The sequence below is a fragment of the Colletotrichum orchidophilum genome (genome assembly GCF_001831195.1).
Source record: "Colletotrichum orchidophilum strain IMI 309357 chromosome Unknown Scaffold_76.1, whole genome shotgun sequence".
In the NCBI taxonomy this organism is placed as follows: Eukaryota; Fungi; Ascomycota; class Sordariomycetes; order Glomerellales; family Glomerellaceae; genus Colletotrichum; species Colletotrichum orchidophilum.
The window spans coordinates 147,967-163,107 of NW_019173032.1; the positions used below are offsets into that span (position 1 = coordinate 147,967).

A 15,141-nucleotide genomic window follows, 5' to 3' on the forward strand; every position below is an offset into this window, starting at 1 on the left:
TCTCACGACGGAGCGTCGTGCATTTCGGGTCGAAGCAGACGAGGCGGCTGATTTCCTTTGGGGCTCGAGGTACCTACTCCACGACCGCGGGGGGAAGGGGAGGGGGGATGGTAGGAGGCTAGGGGAGGAGGCACTGGGAGGAAAGCATGGACGGACTTGTCGATAGTGCTGGTGGGGGTGGTGGGCAAAGCGGCGGTGGGTGTGGATGTGGATGCGGATGTGGATGAGTGGTTGATTGCCTCGCTGGTGCTCTGGCTCAGATTGTGTGGCTCTGGCCCTAGGTACGGAGCGGACACTGGACTCTGGAGGAGGGAGGGATGGATGGGATTAGGGAGGGAGCGTCGGCGGTGGATGGACAAATGGATTGTGGAGCGAACCAGGTTGCGGTGCCAATTCGACGCCGCATGGTGGTGCTGATTATGGTGCTGGTGCTGGTGCTGGTGCTGTGTGAGGGAATGACTGACTGTCGCGTCTCCATTGTTTGGGTAACAGAGCAGATGGGACATGGACGGCCCTTGGGTACCTACGTGCCTTGCACCTCGTACCTCGCCATGCCAAAGCAGCCAAACCCGACTGCGACTACAGTGCCATGGCGGGATGCAAGGCTCGAAAAGTCGACCAAGACAAAGTGCCTGTGGGACAACGGCACGCAAGGTATCGCCCCTGGTCAACGGGTGAGCAGGGCAGGGGCCAGGGGGCACTTGGGAAGACCGCGAGAGTCTGCGGAATACCTAGCACTTTCATGTACCCACGTACCCACGTACCTAGAGATGGAAGGGGGGCTCGCGGGTGGCGGGCGGTCAAGGACGCAAGGACGCAAGGAAAGCAAAGAGAAGATGGATGGAATGTCTCTGGCCCCATAAAGAACGAAAGAACCGCTCGGCCCAGGCGCTCACGCCGCCATGTCGGAGTCTGGAGAGATATTACTACCCCTGCTTGCGTCTCGTGCAACACGAATACCCTGTTCCTAGGTACGGATGCCACCATCACCGCCAGCGCTAGCGCCACCAGAGCAGAGCGCGCCGTCAGTCCAAGGGACCCAGAAGTTAAGAAGGGGTCCAAGGGAAGCCACATTCCTTGTTGCCTCGACCCTGAGGGTGGCCTTATTGCATTGAGTCGTCCAAGTCCGGCCAGTTGTAAGCCGCCGTCGAGGATGAGACCTCCCCCGGCACCCCTAAGTTCGAATTGACGGGTCGGATGAGAAGGGGTGTTGCAGTACTAGCCCGTCGGGGATCTATGGAACCCAAGGGAAAAGGCAGCCGCTCCTGGGACCATGAATCCATGACCGTCATCCCTCCAAGGCTCAAGCCTCCCCTCCCCCTAGCGCTGGTACGTGAAGATGGGGATGTGCATCTTGCCTTGCATGTTTTGGTGGTTTCCGAGAAAGTGCCACCCACCTACACTAGGTGGCCGCTTGCTACTGATGACACTTCTGTGTGTGACCGACAGACGGTCCTGTCTGACAGATTGGAAAGAGGACCTTGCATTTCCATCACAGCATGTACCTCTGTAGCCGAGACTGGTGTTAAGCGGCAAGGTTGTGGAAACGAGATAACAGCCCATTTCGTCGTCCTTGGTACCGGCACTGCACTCGGAACCATCGCCGAGTAGTTTTGCTCAAAGCGGAGCGGAAAACCTTCTACTCACGGCGCTGTCAACGCAGAAAGACAGAGGGCGAAAGAGGAAAAAAGGAAAGATGCGGAAAGCACAGACTTTGAAAAGCCCACGATCTCCATCGGGGTCTTGGTCTCAGGGCGCAGAAGAACTTTGAGAGAAGCACGGAGATGGCTCCGCATGAGGGAAACCCTGGCCAAATAGTACGTACCCTTCGAGAAAGCAAGCTGCTTCCAGGTTGTCGGCAGAAACTTTGCGAAGGCTATGATGTGATGTATGCTTCTTTCGCTTCTCCAATGTCGCATGGTGACCAAGCAACACAAACCCGCTTTAAGCTCGACAGTGGTCTGGATGGCGAGACTCCAAATCCACTGAACGGTGCGATTTTGGCTGTTACACGTCAACCACACTTTTGGTGTCTACCATGGGAGATGAGGACTGTAGTATCTTGGGTTATCGATATTGATCGTAAGAGATCGTACTCCTTACGCGACCAAAAGTGCAGGACGATACTGAACCCTGTTGAGCGACACCCCGAGGTACGAAACGGAACGTTGATTGTTTGCAGTCGTCCTTGGGACAGGTCCAATGGGGTGTATGCAAGGAGGTGTGGGATTATCAACTGACAAGCCGCTTTCCAAAAGGATGGTAGGTGGGACGGATGAGAGCGGATCACAGATCTCGCTCACGACGGTGTTGGTTTGCAGTTCTGCCCACCCCCCCCCCCCTCGCCCCCCGCTGTGGGAATGGTTGGCGGGGGGGGGGGCGGGGGGGGGGGGGCGGGGGGGGGGGGGCGGTGTTGGCCCCCCCCCCCCCCCCTTTGGCCCTAGTGTAGAGAATAGTTTGCGGAGACGGCGGCGAGGGGCGGTACGCAAATTCGTGCACACGCGCAGCATGATTGAGAGTTACGGCTTTGGGCTTCGGGTGTGGGTGTTGTGGGTAGCGTATCGCTTTCTTGTTCCTCCGTCAAGGGTCAACAATAGCAGGAATGGTATCCATAGGTAGGTAGGTATGTATGTGACTACTGTGGGAGAACGAGCCAAGGTCCAAGGGCCGATTTGACAGAGTTGTCGCAGGCCATCTCATTCCAAGGGGGAGGCCGAATAGCAACACGCTGGGCGAGACAGCCCATGGGCCACTGTGGTAGTCTCACTAATTCGCTCAGACTTTCTTGTTGACGGGGATTCGTACCGCTTGATTCTTGTACGGTGCAAGCTGAATCTGACGAGGGCCATGAATCGACCGGAGGCGGTGGCCGCGCGTGTCCCGGAGGGGGATAGAGTGGTGGTAGCCTGACTGCCACGGGCCGCGTTGTTGCAGCGAGTGGGTAGTTGGTGATGGTTTTTTTTTAATGCTATCCGGATACGCAGTCGGCGTACGGATACTCTATTCACACTCATCAGTCATCCCATAGAGTCTGGCCGAGATTGTCTTGATGACCCGGTCATGCAAGCATAGGCTTGAGTCGTAAACGTGGGTGTCATCGGTCATGACAAGAATTTGCGTAGACGGGTCTTTCGAGATATCCGCATCGCAGGGACTGCGACCAGTGAGGTGTCGAGTGGGCAAGCCGTCATGGTTCCTCCACAGCAGGTGATCACATCTAGATGGGGGACACGAGCACGGGTGGTTTCTGGGTTTCGGCAAGCCAGTGAGGGTAACGATGTGTTGGCAACACCAGCCCGAGTGGGCAAATTGCATCAGATTGGAACGTGGGATTGCGAAACCTCCGATATGGATCATGGATGTGGAAGTAAAGGATGTGAGAGACGCTCACACAGTCAGCGGCCGAGTAATTAACAAAGGAAGTCGGTTGGTGTGTGGATGGTTGGGCGGCATCACTCGGCCTGCTTGGCGAACAAAGTACTGTATACCAGAGTTTTCTGTTGATGAATGCGGTGGAAAGAAAGTAAACCGGTACGCGGCCGTCCCCATTTTCTCTCTGTGCTGGGCCCCTCCTCATGCCCAGTCCTGAAGCAAGAGTCAGCTGTTACCCAGAGCGTGGCAGGAGCTGTAGGGTGCCGAAGGTCCAGCTCCCACAGATATGAGCCTGGTGTGTGGTGGACATAGCACAGTCTGGGCCAAGGGGGGGAAAGGGCAAAAAGGAAAAGGATGAAGGGAAAGAGGGTGGGATGGGGGGGAGGGTGAAGCTGCGGCAGGAAACCACAAGCCGACGAGGAGCGGTTAATGGCACTGGTGAAAGAGAAGGAGAAGAAAAGTTGTCGAGGAATAGAATAGCGGGGCAATCAATACCTTGTTAGAAAAAAGAAATGGAGATTTTGCGATACAGTCGATACTTATCATTAGGTGATGGTAACATGGTAGCATAGGTCACGGTGACCTTTGTTGTAGCGCCGACCCACCTAGGTGCCTTGCTTCGTTCATGAAGCTACGGCCCCCGGGAATATGCAATTGGGAAAGGGCCAAATCCGCCCCGCGACAATTACCATCGGGCTCAGTGCCTGCAGGCTGCTGCCGCCTGCGTACGGAGATATGGCAGCAAGGGCTAGCGGGGACTCGGGGGCGGCCACACTCAAAGGCAGCGCCTGGTCCTGACAACGCAATACGATGTAGAGACAGACAGGGCGAGAAACAGCATGGTACAAGGCCCAAGGCGCAAAGCAAGCAGAGAAGAAGGAAGAGGAGAAGGATCCAGGGACACAGGCCAGGGGTTAGGTAGTCGGAGTCAAATTGGAGACCGCAAGTTCTCTGCTGCGACCTGACTTGCCGTACTTGTCTAAGCGTCTCCAGACATGTCAGTCCCGCGAAGTCAAAGTGGGCAGCGGCTAACTGGCATTACCATTGAGGAAGGAAAAAAAAAAAAAAAAAAAAAAAGAGGCAGATCCAGAATCGGCCCTCCCCACCCTAACAGAAGTCAAAAGGCGGCTGCAACTTCAAGCAAGTAAGGTACTGCGTGTCGATGGCCCCCGCTCTGTACCAAAGCACGCAGCGTGAGGGAAAGATGAAAACAAGGTGGACTGCGGTAAACGAAAGTGATATTCAATACATCGGGCCTAACCGTACTTGGTAGTTATTGGTCGATTACTCCAGGCGACGGAGCGAGCAGGGAGGGAAGGAGGTGTGGGAGGGTAGAATGTTCAGAGAGATCTCATTAGTGCACATCGTCACACTCTACAACACCTAGACACACGCGCCTGCACGCTGCAGGCTCTGGTTGACTGGCACATTTAAAATGACCGAGATGCGCTAGTTCCCGGACAGCGAGGACGGAAGTTTGCTGGAGAAAGTAAGCAATACGTACTGCAGAGACTTGAGCACATACAATGTAGAGCCACAAGCAGCCACAAAGTACTTTCTCTGTCAAGGGGCCGCAGTGCAGGATGATGGTGCCAAAAAGGGCAGAGGAGAATCCTTGCCCAACCCCGGGCAGGGACATGTAGAAGCGAAGGTACGAATGCTGGTGGGCTGGTGGGTGGAGTAGATGCTCTGCTGTCTGCCGACCGGAGGCTAAGGTCAGGTAGGAAAGAGAAAAAAAAAAAAAAGAAAAAAAAGGAAAAAAAGGAAAAAAACGCGAAGGCAGGGTTGTGACGGCCTCAGGCATCAAGCCATTGAGCCTGGTGGGCTGATCTATCCCACAAGTCCACGACAGACTTCAGCTAACGTAACTCAGGTCCTCAGGACCGCCCTTTGCGAAGCACCGCGCCTTGGCCAAAGCGTACTCCGTACCGCTCACCAACAATCCGCATGCCCGTCACCTGTATATCCATGCCATAGATGGAGACGTCCGTCATTTGAGGCGAGCCCGCGATTGGAGAGTTTGGACCCGCCCACCACCACAGCTCAGCACCCCGTCCCTAGGCCCGGCAAATTTCTCTCTTCAGGCCAAGTTCCAACTTTCAGCGCTTCTTTCGCCCCTGTCTACGCCAGTCCCTGCTCTCACCGACGCGACGACACCCCAGGCCGGCCTTCCTTCTACATGGTATGCGGGTTCCCTTATGAGGGGGGCGATGCGCTCTTTGTGGTGTGGGTAGTCGATACTGGGTTAATATCGGTGGCACTTGAGCAAGCCGACGGCCTGTGACAGCGAGTTTTCGGTCCGCCTTGGCTCGCTGTAGTATCGACACGGGGCCATCACTACGCTGGAAACTGGGCCGCAGCCGATCTCCCCTTACGCCCCGCCTTGAGAGTTTAGCAAGCTTGCCCTTCGTCCGTTGCTGTGTCTCAGGCCGTCCCGTCCCATCTGAGGATATCTGGACGTTTGACATGGGCGCGCATCCAAGGTCTGATGAGCCAAGTCAGTGGTGTTTTGCTAGTCATTGCTAAAGCTTGAAGGCGGAAGACGCAAGACCTTTGACTAGAGGACATTTGTAAGTACAACACCAGGCCAGAAATATCACATGAGCACCACATCTCGAGCCAAGTGACAGAGTACTTTACGGATACAAGCAATCTTGAGGGAGATTGGGGAGGAGAACGCCGGACGTCACTTATGACTGGTCTCTGCGGGCTGTGCAAGAAATGCGGTCTTGTTGGCCCAGCGAGTCACAGCCTCCTTGTCGATGGATAGTGAGTACGGTACGGCTACTGCATCGCAGCCCATCCAGTCACTCGACAAGCCAAGCAACTTCCGGACATTGCAGGCAAGACGGGCGTCAGCGGCCAATCTGGCACTGGGATCCGCGTCGCACCGGGCCCTGTTCCCAAGCACCTTCGAGAAGCTTGAAGTGGGCAGGCCGCCAGTGATCCTGGGTCGAGGGTTGAATCCGCAGAGGAGATTATGCTCAGGGAATGAATCCTCGGTATCGATAGAGGAGGGTGGATACCGTCGGTGGGGAGGTCTGGCAAACACCAGGGCCAATTTCCACGTCACTCCTCACTCCAGTCTTTGGGTGACGAGCGGCTAGAGATCAGCTTCAGCAGATCATCGATGCCATTCCTCTGAAAGCCTACCCTGGCCTGCCTGGCCTGCCTGGCAAGCGCTGAATCGCATCAACCATCAAAGCACAAGTACTCCGGGCCAAGGTACCACGTTGACATGGATCAGCAAGACTCATCGGCTCGCGTCCGCTCATTCGCTGATTCGCCTCGTTCCAATCTCTCACGGCAGCGACATGGAGCTCCCTCGATCATTACGACTGGTAACGTTCACCTGTAGCGCCTTGTCTCTCCTTTCCTGTGCGCCTTCCTGTCGTAGACTCCATCGCCGCCGTCGGCCTCGTCATTTTGTTCCGCTGGGCCACTTTGGCCGACACTACGGATACAGGATAGGCATCCACTGCACGCACTCGCACTCGCACTTACCTCACCGGCAGGAAACCCACTTGGACGCAACGGCATCCCTCATCTGCGCTTTCCCACTTCGCTGGGCGGCCTGGACTGGTCTATTTGGTCACGCTGTTGTTCATTTCCAGGCATGCCACCCAAACCCACCCACCATTAACAGTGCCCGCCCTCAAGTCAGTCTCACTCTCACTCAGCCATCGGGCAATCACACTTTGAAGCGCTACATTGGTCGCTGGACTCACTGGTAGTTAACAGCGCAACTTTCTTCCATAGCTTGTCAAACAGCGAGTGACGTACGGACACCTCCCCATCCCTCTCATACTTTGGTGCAGCCATCCATGTTTCTCTGTTACCAACCATTGAGGATTGACACAGCAGGCGTGGCCATGACATTCGTTACAGTTCACCATTCACGACGTGCTGCCTATCATGGTCGCACCGCCCCTGACAAGCCCAAATCAGCCCGCTTCTCCCACTTGACTGCTTGCAGTCTGGTTAGGCTGGAGGTTTGCATTTCCTCCGACATGATTACCGAAGATGCATATTTGCATTTGTTGTGGACCTTACTGCTGTGTATCCGTACATGAGGTGCCACTCGAGTCTCCGTTATCTGTCAGGGTGCTGGCAGTCCCCAACACGTATCCCTGACGCGTTCTCCAGACTCCAGCAGGCGCATCGAGCGGCAGCAACGCAAGCAACGCTGAGGAGTGTGCAAGCCTGCGAGGCAATCAGCAGGACAGGACTGGACTGTCCCATCGGGATATCAGAAAGGGAGGGGGTCGTTGGCCCATGGTCTCCGCCTTCTTCGCGTCTTGCGGCTGCAACTGCTGCAGCGTGCACTCAGGCCGCACCTTGCAGCCTGCACACGCACTTGTTCCGTTCAGCCCGCAGACTTCTGCGGACCACGTAGTAGAGCGATAAACTGGGACTCGCCGGCCCAGGCTCATCCAAGCACGCGCTTTCAAGCGTTGGGCCGCCTGGGATTGATGGGATGTGCGGCCTCACCCAGCACAACACGCACCCAAGCACACGAGGCACTGTACACGTGACCTAGTTGTCGCCTCGCCCCCTTTCACCGATGGTTATTGTCCTTGCATCTTCGTTTCATCCAAACGCCATCCGCGGTATGCAACCGAAGGCTTGCCGGTGCCAAAGCCGTTGTTAGAACACGCCCTTCACCCCTTCTCCGCTGGGGGACGACGGATCCCTCCCATTTCTCGGCTCAAGTCTTTTTGCTTTCCCATCAGACGAATCCTCACATGCATGAGAGAGACGATGCTTGGAGATTGTCTTGCGGCAACATGACCAAGTGGCCCGCAAAGTTTTCCGTCCAGCTGCCTTTTCACCCTCACACACTCCCCCTCGCCTACCTCCACCTACGACCTGATGTCCGGTGCATGTACAGAGGTGCGCAGACGTATTCCTGGGAAACTTGCCCCCTGTTGCCAACACGTCACCCAATTCAAACGTTTCGGCTGACGCTGAGTCTCGGAGCGTTCCATCCGCTTGATTGGCTGCACCATTGGGCTAACTGACGGCAATGCTAAGTTTTGAAGCTCTGCGATATACCGTCATGCCGTAACCAAGGCCTCGTGCGTGCCTCTTTTATCTAGTTGAGGCTTCGTCGACACAGGCTCGACATCCCAGAAACTTCCCGGTAGCCGACCAGGTGCCGTCAGACATCTCTGGAGCCTTGGGCAACACGTTCTGCCTAGTACTCACCAACGCCCATAACCCTGTCCCGGCTTACTACCAAATCAGTGTAGACGTCACTTCGCAGCCACGTAATCGGCAACAAACATTGCAGATACAACATGTCAATAGTGTTCCTGACCGTGAGGTAGGCAACTGGACAGCCCTCAATATTTCCAGGGTTGACGCTATGCGAGCTGGGCAGTCTCCGAGATAGTCGACCACCAGCTGCCTTCAAAGGCTAAATCTCCTAATAAAAAAAATCTTCCCAAATATCGGCCGAAACGGATCCATAGACGACTAATTAGCGAAGGTGTGAAGCTTCGAGGCCCATTGTTCATATCGGTCGCTCCAAAAATTCAGCCCATGCGATGGTGTCCCGAGGCCGCAGCCTCGACACTCGATATTCATATAGCAGCACCGTGCCGCATTAACCTATAGTTTAGCAGGTACAATGCCAGGTCACAATCCGTAGTCTGTTTGCACCCATGCCTAAGCTCCTACCACACCCGGCGGTGATTCAGCTTAACGCTGTAAACAGATTAATGACCTGACGCTGTAGGTGCAACAAACCACTAATGGAATAACCTCGCCATCAGAGGTGCCTGGGTCACCTGGTTCGCTCTCCAAGCACGCTTGTACCATTCGTGTGCTAGTGCTCGTCAACTTTTCAGGGCGGCATGGCGAGCCATGCCGAGGCGGCAACCTTGCATTGCTGAGGTAGACATAGGTGCGGAGACGGCTGATCAGAATTAGCTTGAGTGCCACCAAGTACCACAGCTCTATCCGTACACTACTGCCAACATTCCGATGTTGACTTCCGGCCACTACTTCTCCTCGGATCATGGGGGTGCGCTGGGCTTCGGAGACCTTGAAACCTAATGCCACAATCTCTATGTACATCCGCCTGCCTAGGACAGCATGATCTTCGTTGGAATACGGACGTATACGGAGCATATCTCACATGCACCCTGGACCTTCCACCTCGTCCTTGGAAGCCAGCTCGTCTAAGACTTTCAACTCATCTCTGCACCTACTCATGTTACTGTGCTCATCAAGGGCGGTCACAGCCAGGCGAGACCTTTTGAAAGCTTGAGCCCTGTCATTCCCATCGGCCGGATCACACGGCTACTACCCGTGGGCCACTTGCAGTTGTCACAGATGCCGCCCTTCAGCATCGGCCTATTTTGTAACCGACTCACCTTCTTGCAATTGACTGCGTGCCACGGAGGCACTGAACCAGAAGTCTCGACTGAGTCACGGCTTCTGCCCTTGTACTTCTAATTCCTTCATCAATGGTTCGACATTGACCAAGTACTGCTACTCATTATCCACAATTCCCTTTGCACGTTCCTTTTCGCATCGCCCCCTCCGCGGCGGTCATTGAGTTGACCAACGAGGAATACTCTCGCCCCTCACAGCCTCGCTCACGCACCAATACAAAACTCACAGCAAAGGCATGTAAGCTTGCCATCACAGCCACATTCTGGGCGGCTCTTCAGAATTAAGGCAACCAGCTCTGCGCTGCACCCACCCGCGCCACAAGGATTCATGGCTGATCGAAGCTGTCTTGAAGAACGACGAAGATACGCATCCTTGAGGCCAGAGAGCTCCCTTTTTCTCGGGTGTTTCGGTGTCCGTGGGAGAGCATTCATCGTTTCTTCCCTGCGCATTATGTGTCGGGGCCATTTGCCTGAAGTCCAGCGATCCTGTTCCTTGTCAGCGGAAGTCTGTCCGACTCTGTTTGGTTTTGTGCGCTAGGTCACTTTGGAGTTTGAGGGCGTGGCTGGATGGACGAAAGCCAAAATTGCTTCCGCGGGATGATCAGCATGCAAGTTTCCCCATTCGCGCACGATTGACGAGTCTTGGTCTGTCCAACGCATTATCCATACGGATACCTAGGCCACCAATTCGATCTGGATGGGAATCAGACAACAAAACACGCACGCACGGCCAACCCAGCTGAAGTCTGGCCGATCTTGACTTTGACTGCTCATGTTCCAGCTCGACTGCCGACCTCAGTTATCTCACTTACTCGCCGCTTCGACGCTCAAAGTTGCAAGGACCAACATTGGGATACTGTAGTGGGCGCATCTGGGCGAGGGCGATAACACGCGGGGGTGTGCTTCACCTTTCACAACGCTTTCCAGTCACGTACGGATACAGCATCGACTCGGAAGCATCGGTGGAGATGGTGCGAAGCAACGCCGACCTCTTGCCTATCAATTGACAGCAATCAGCATGTTGCACAAAACGGGGCGTCAAGCTCTGGATCACTATCAAAATGGGGTCCTCAACTAACAGGTCGCCAAGGACTGCAAATCACTGACGCGTTTGATATCAGCATGGAGACCTTCCGGGCTCTCATAGTCTCATAGCGACAATATCACTCTCGAGCTAAATAAAGCCCGGGCTACGCTCGGCCGTTTGTGCTGAAGGGGGTGGTGTGCTAACTGTGTCTTGTTTGGCATTCTTTGAGGAACACCACCCGGCGGAGGGAAGAGCAGTCATCGCCTCGGTGAAACCGGGGCCTACCGACAAGAACACTTTAAGGCGCAAAGCTGTCATGCCGGCTAGCCAGGCTTGAGAAGTCAGGGATCTAAGAGACGGCTTTGGTGGGCCAGGCCTTATACATACTAGTGGACAAGCCGTCCTATGGTCTGCAAGAGATGAGAATGAAACAGGGCAGGGATTACAACCCTCCCAAGGTCGCTTTGAGGTTGTCGACTAGTATAGAACCCGCGCCGCCAACCCCCTCGAACCGGCCCTGGCAAGGTCAGTTCCACCAGATGATCTACTGTTCACGCGCGGGCCAACGAGAGAACCTCCTGAAGATTGATTGGGCGTCCTGCATGGATGGGGGAACTTGACAGAAAGCACTGACCATCGGGACGATACAACGGGGCGTCCACTTCTTTGACCATTCTTCGGATTCAGACTGCCCCCAAGCGGTTCGATTCGCCAGAGCGGCTAAAATCTCTTTCCTCGCCCTGGTCAATGTACTTCGTCCGGCCCATCGGCCAGTACGAAGGAAAGAGAATGAAGCCTTTAGCTTGGACGGTTCACCAAGGTCGGGTACGGAGGTCATTTACGACTCCATGCGGCGGCAATTGCAGCTACCTGCGACGATCTGAGTAGTCCGACCAAATGCGGGAACCAGCACACACAATTCTAGACATGGGCCATACACCGTCGTGTGGCCTTGGCTTGTCATCCAGCGAGCTAAGGCCCCGGCCCCAGTCCCGGCCCCAGAGATTCCAACGTGCTGAAAGATGCCAGGGATTGGCTCGGAGATGATGAGACCCCTGTCAGGCAGGAGAGGAGAGCGTCAGTCGCCTAGCGTGGGTGTGGCCCAGCGGGCCTTGCTTGGAGAGGGATAAAAGTATCCGGCCGGTGCCACTCTCTAACCAGTGCCATGGGCCCAACGCCCTTTGCGATTTTAGCGGCTGTCTGACCGGGTAATGGCAATCAAGGCGTTCTTCACGGTGGAGCGGCTGGGACCGGGGATGGTCTGGCTGCCGGACTCTCTCCGTTCTGTCCTCTTCTTCAAAAGTCTCATCGCTGAGTCCGATACGCAGCTGCAGCATTTTCATTTTTTCCTAGCCAGAGAGACCAGGCGTGGAGTTGGTACACTACACGCTGAGCGAACGAGCTACGGAAATGTCGAAAGTGCTGCAAGCTCATGAGACGCGCAGAAGCAAGGCCGCGGGCACTTGGCCGCTAATCCGGAGAGCCATTCTCAGCAACTGAGGGTCCATCCCAGGCCAGCCGGATCCTACGATCTGGATCAAAGCAACCAGACGGAAGATTTGTGTGCTCAACCAGTTTGCACTGCAGATCATGACTCGTCGCAGCACGAGGGGCGGCTCCCGTCAGCCGGACTCAGAAAGTCACGGTGAGATATGCTTGAAGACACTGGCTGGCATCTATTTGTAGAGGTGGCACCAGGTCGCTCAAAGTATTGAGAACCTCGATCCAGCCAACGAACGCAGATTCCGGGAGCCGACAACATGTAGCGGTGACTCGGTAGTTCGGCGAGCTAGCGTAGTATGCCCTTTGGTTTACCAACACTACTATGCAAAGACCTCGCCGATCTGAGTGAGGGTGAAATGCGGGCTGAGGAGTATGAATGGGAAAAGGAGGGGTGTGGGCACGTAACGTCGATGAGGATGAGGCAGTGAAAGACTTGGGTTTCCAACCCTCTTCATCACCCCTTCCATGCGCTAACGAAACCAGTCTCACCCTTACCGGTTGCCGCCGCCGCTAATTGAGCCAGCCATCACCGCCATGACTACCGCTGTCCAATGCTACCCTAACGATTCCTTCCCCTTGGACTGTCATGGTGCCACGCCCCCCCTTGGGAGCCTGGGTCCTCGACCTCTCACACCCCTTTACCCAATGCCAGGCACGCCAACAGAAATTGGAGACGCCATGGTCGGTCCCATTATTTACTAACCGTCCTTCGCCCCCACATCTTTGCTCATCCCCGCCAGGGTTTCTTTTCGTTCCACGAGACATGGCCGACATGAGGCTGTTACGGATACAACTCACTAGCTGTGACCAACGCTCATATTTGCTGTCACTAGCTTTGCGACACAATTCACGCTCTTCTCTTTATTGTCACCACCGAGCCCGAGCGGGCGTCCTTGGATCGACGAAGCTTTTGGGAAACGATGTACTCGCTACCCAATCATCGAGTCCTTGTCGCACAGCACTCGCAAGTAATCGCGACCAGGATGGCTACCTATCCACTGCCGTTGTCGCATCCCATCCGTTTGGCTTTGCTTTTTCTTCCTCCGCCAGGTATCCGCATGTTCCTGATGGTCTACATTGTAGGTATCCGTCCTTCGTACCATTCTGCAAGTAAGCCCGCACTTGACCACCAAATTCGACTTCGATTACAGATACCCCCCCTTCAGCCACTCGGCCAGACAATCTGCCATGCAGTGCTTGCTTTGCTCTAGCCTCTACCCTTGAAAATAAGAACGGTGGTGAGGTGTTTCCCCCCCTACAGCCGACCCCCCCTGAGTAAGGCGACCTGCAGACTGTCTGCCCGGTCTTACAGATGCGGTTGCAGGAGCTTCGACTGGGAGTGCCAAATGACCCAGCTCCATCGGGCTCAGCAGGCTTGTTTCTAAAGCTGCAGAAGCTTGACAAAGCCGGAACGCCTGCCCCCGCTGCTCTCTGGTTCAATGATGTGGTTGCAAAGTCGGCAAAAGTCCCTGCTGCTATTGGTCTGCGGGCGAAGTCGCTACATCATTATGGACAATCCAAGGTTTTGCCGCCCAGGCACCGCCCACCGCTTGCTCAACTTGGTCCCAAAGCCGTCAGACGAGCATGCGTCAAGAACACCCGCTTCGATCCGTCAGGGGCCGCTGGTCCATGGTTCCGTTCGCGGAGCATTCGCGCAGCGTTCGCGTAGCGATTTTGCTACGAGTTTTGAACGCATTTTCCCTCTTGAGGATATTTCCATGCGTCTCCCGGAGACTCGATGGTTTGCTGCGCCCCCCAGTCAGTATGCCAACATTTTCAACACGAAGCTCAACTCGAGGCAGTCTTGCACCCTTGGGTGCATGAGAACGATTTCAGCAGAGCCTAGGAGCCAGAACGAAGACAAGCGCAGGGCTAGCTCGATAATGGATGGACCTCGCCGGGCATACCTACTTGAAGTCTACGGGTCTGCGAGAGGGGGAACGTCATGATTTGTTGACAGTGACGACAGCAAAGATTTGCAACCCCGCTGGTGATTAACAGCCTCGTACGGCACCTTTCGGTACCGCAATGTCAGGTAAAAAACGACGGGGACTCGGGGCCGTTTGCGTCGTGTATCCGTACGAACCCGGCCTTTCTCTGGTCACGAATTTGCAACTCACTCTCAAGACGCGTGAATTGGAAACACGAGGAAGTAGAGGCGGCTCCACTGGCTACCTTGGAGGAAAAGCGCCCTGCGCAACGAACCAGGCTCCTGAATCGCCGCAGATCGACAAACAAGCCGTCGTCTCCACTCACTGTATCAACAATCGCCCAGCATCCCCTCTCGTGAGCTAACCAACGTCGTGAGAAGAGTTTTCCCTCTCTGCCTCATTTCCAGGCTCTGGCTCCGCAACCGAATTCAGGAAGATGTGACGGTGCCATCCCCGGCCTCCTTTCCCAATAAGATCACTATGTCCATCTGTACACTCAGTCACCGACACGGTCTCGCTGCGGCAGATCCATACGAGGGGGACGAAATTCTCGCGACAAACTTTGCTGGGTGGCATGTCAGGATGTACGTGCAGAGTGTACCGTAGCAACGGCGCAAATATTTCCCCTCTCCCCGTTTTCGCCTGCGCCGTAGTCTCCGCTTAGGTCTGGGGGCCATGCGGCATGCCACTATCAGCTGCAGCAGGCCACATGCAGCCTTGTTCGCCGTCGCAGGCCCCGCGTGAGGTGCGCCATCTTCAAAGCTGCATCGAAGCATCGGCGGCGCATGAATGCATGTTGGCCCGGCCTGCCACCCCTCCACTAACAACAACGAGCGTCGCCGACGCGTCCTGACCTTTGCGGCTGTCCAACTACTCCCACTTCGTAACGGGTTGCCTCCTCGCTTGC

At 55.4% G+C, this 15,141-nt stretch overlaps 3 protein-coding genes across 3 annotated transcripts; all 3 read left to right on the top strand.

The window, feature by feature from the left end:
• Nucleotides 1-6,134: 6,134 nt before the first annotated feature.
• CORC01_08789 (uncharacterized protein) lies at nt 6,135-6,479 on the top strand (the record flags this gene model as incomplete). Its single annotated transcript, XM_022620419.1, has 1 exon — nt 6,135-6,479. One exon carries the CDS (start codon nt 6,135-6,137, stop codon nt 6,477-6,479), a length of 345 nt encoding a protein of 114 aa, XP_022473098.1.
• Nucleotides 6,480-6,503: 24 nt separating this feature from the next.
• Nucleotides 6,504-7,106, top strand: CORC01_08790 (uncharacterized protein; the record flags this gene model as incomplete). Its single annotated transcript, XM_022620420.1, has 1 exon — nt 6,504-7,106. A coding segment is annotated over one exon (603 nt), but the record flags the coding sequence as incomplete, so codon positions are not given.
• Nucleotides 7,107-13,075: 5,969 nt separating this feature from the next.
• Nucleotides 13,076-13,417, top strand: CORC01_08791 (uncharacterized protein; the record flags this gene model as incomplete). Its single annotated transcript, XM_022620421.1, has 1 exon — nt 13,076-13,417. One exon carries the CDS (start codon nt 13,076-13,078, stop codon nt 13,415-13,417), a length of 342 nt encoding a protein of 113 aa, XP_022473100.1.
• Nucleotides 13,418-15,141: the final 1,724 nt, after the last annotated feature.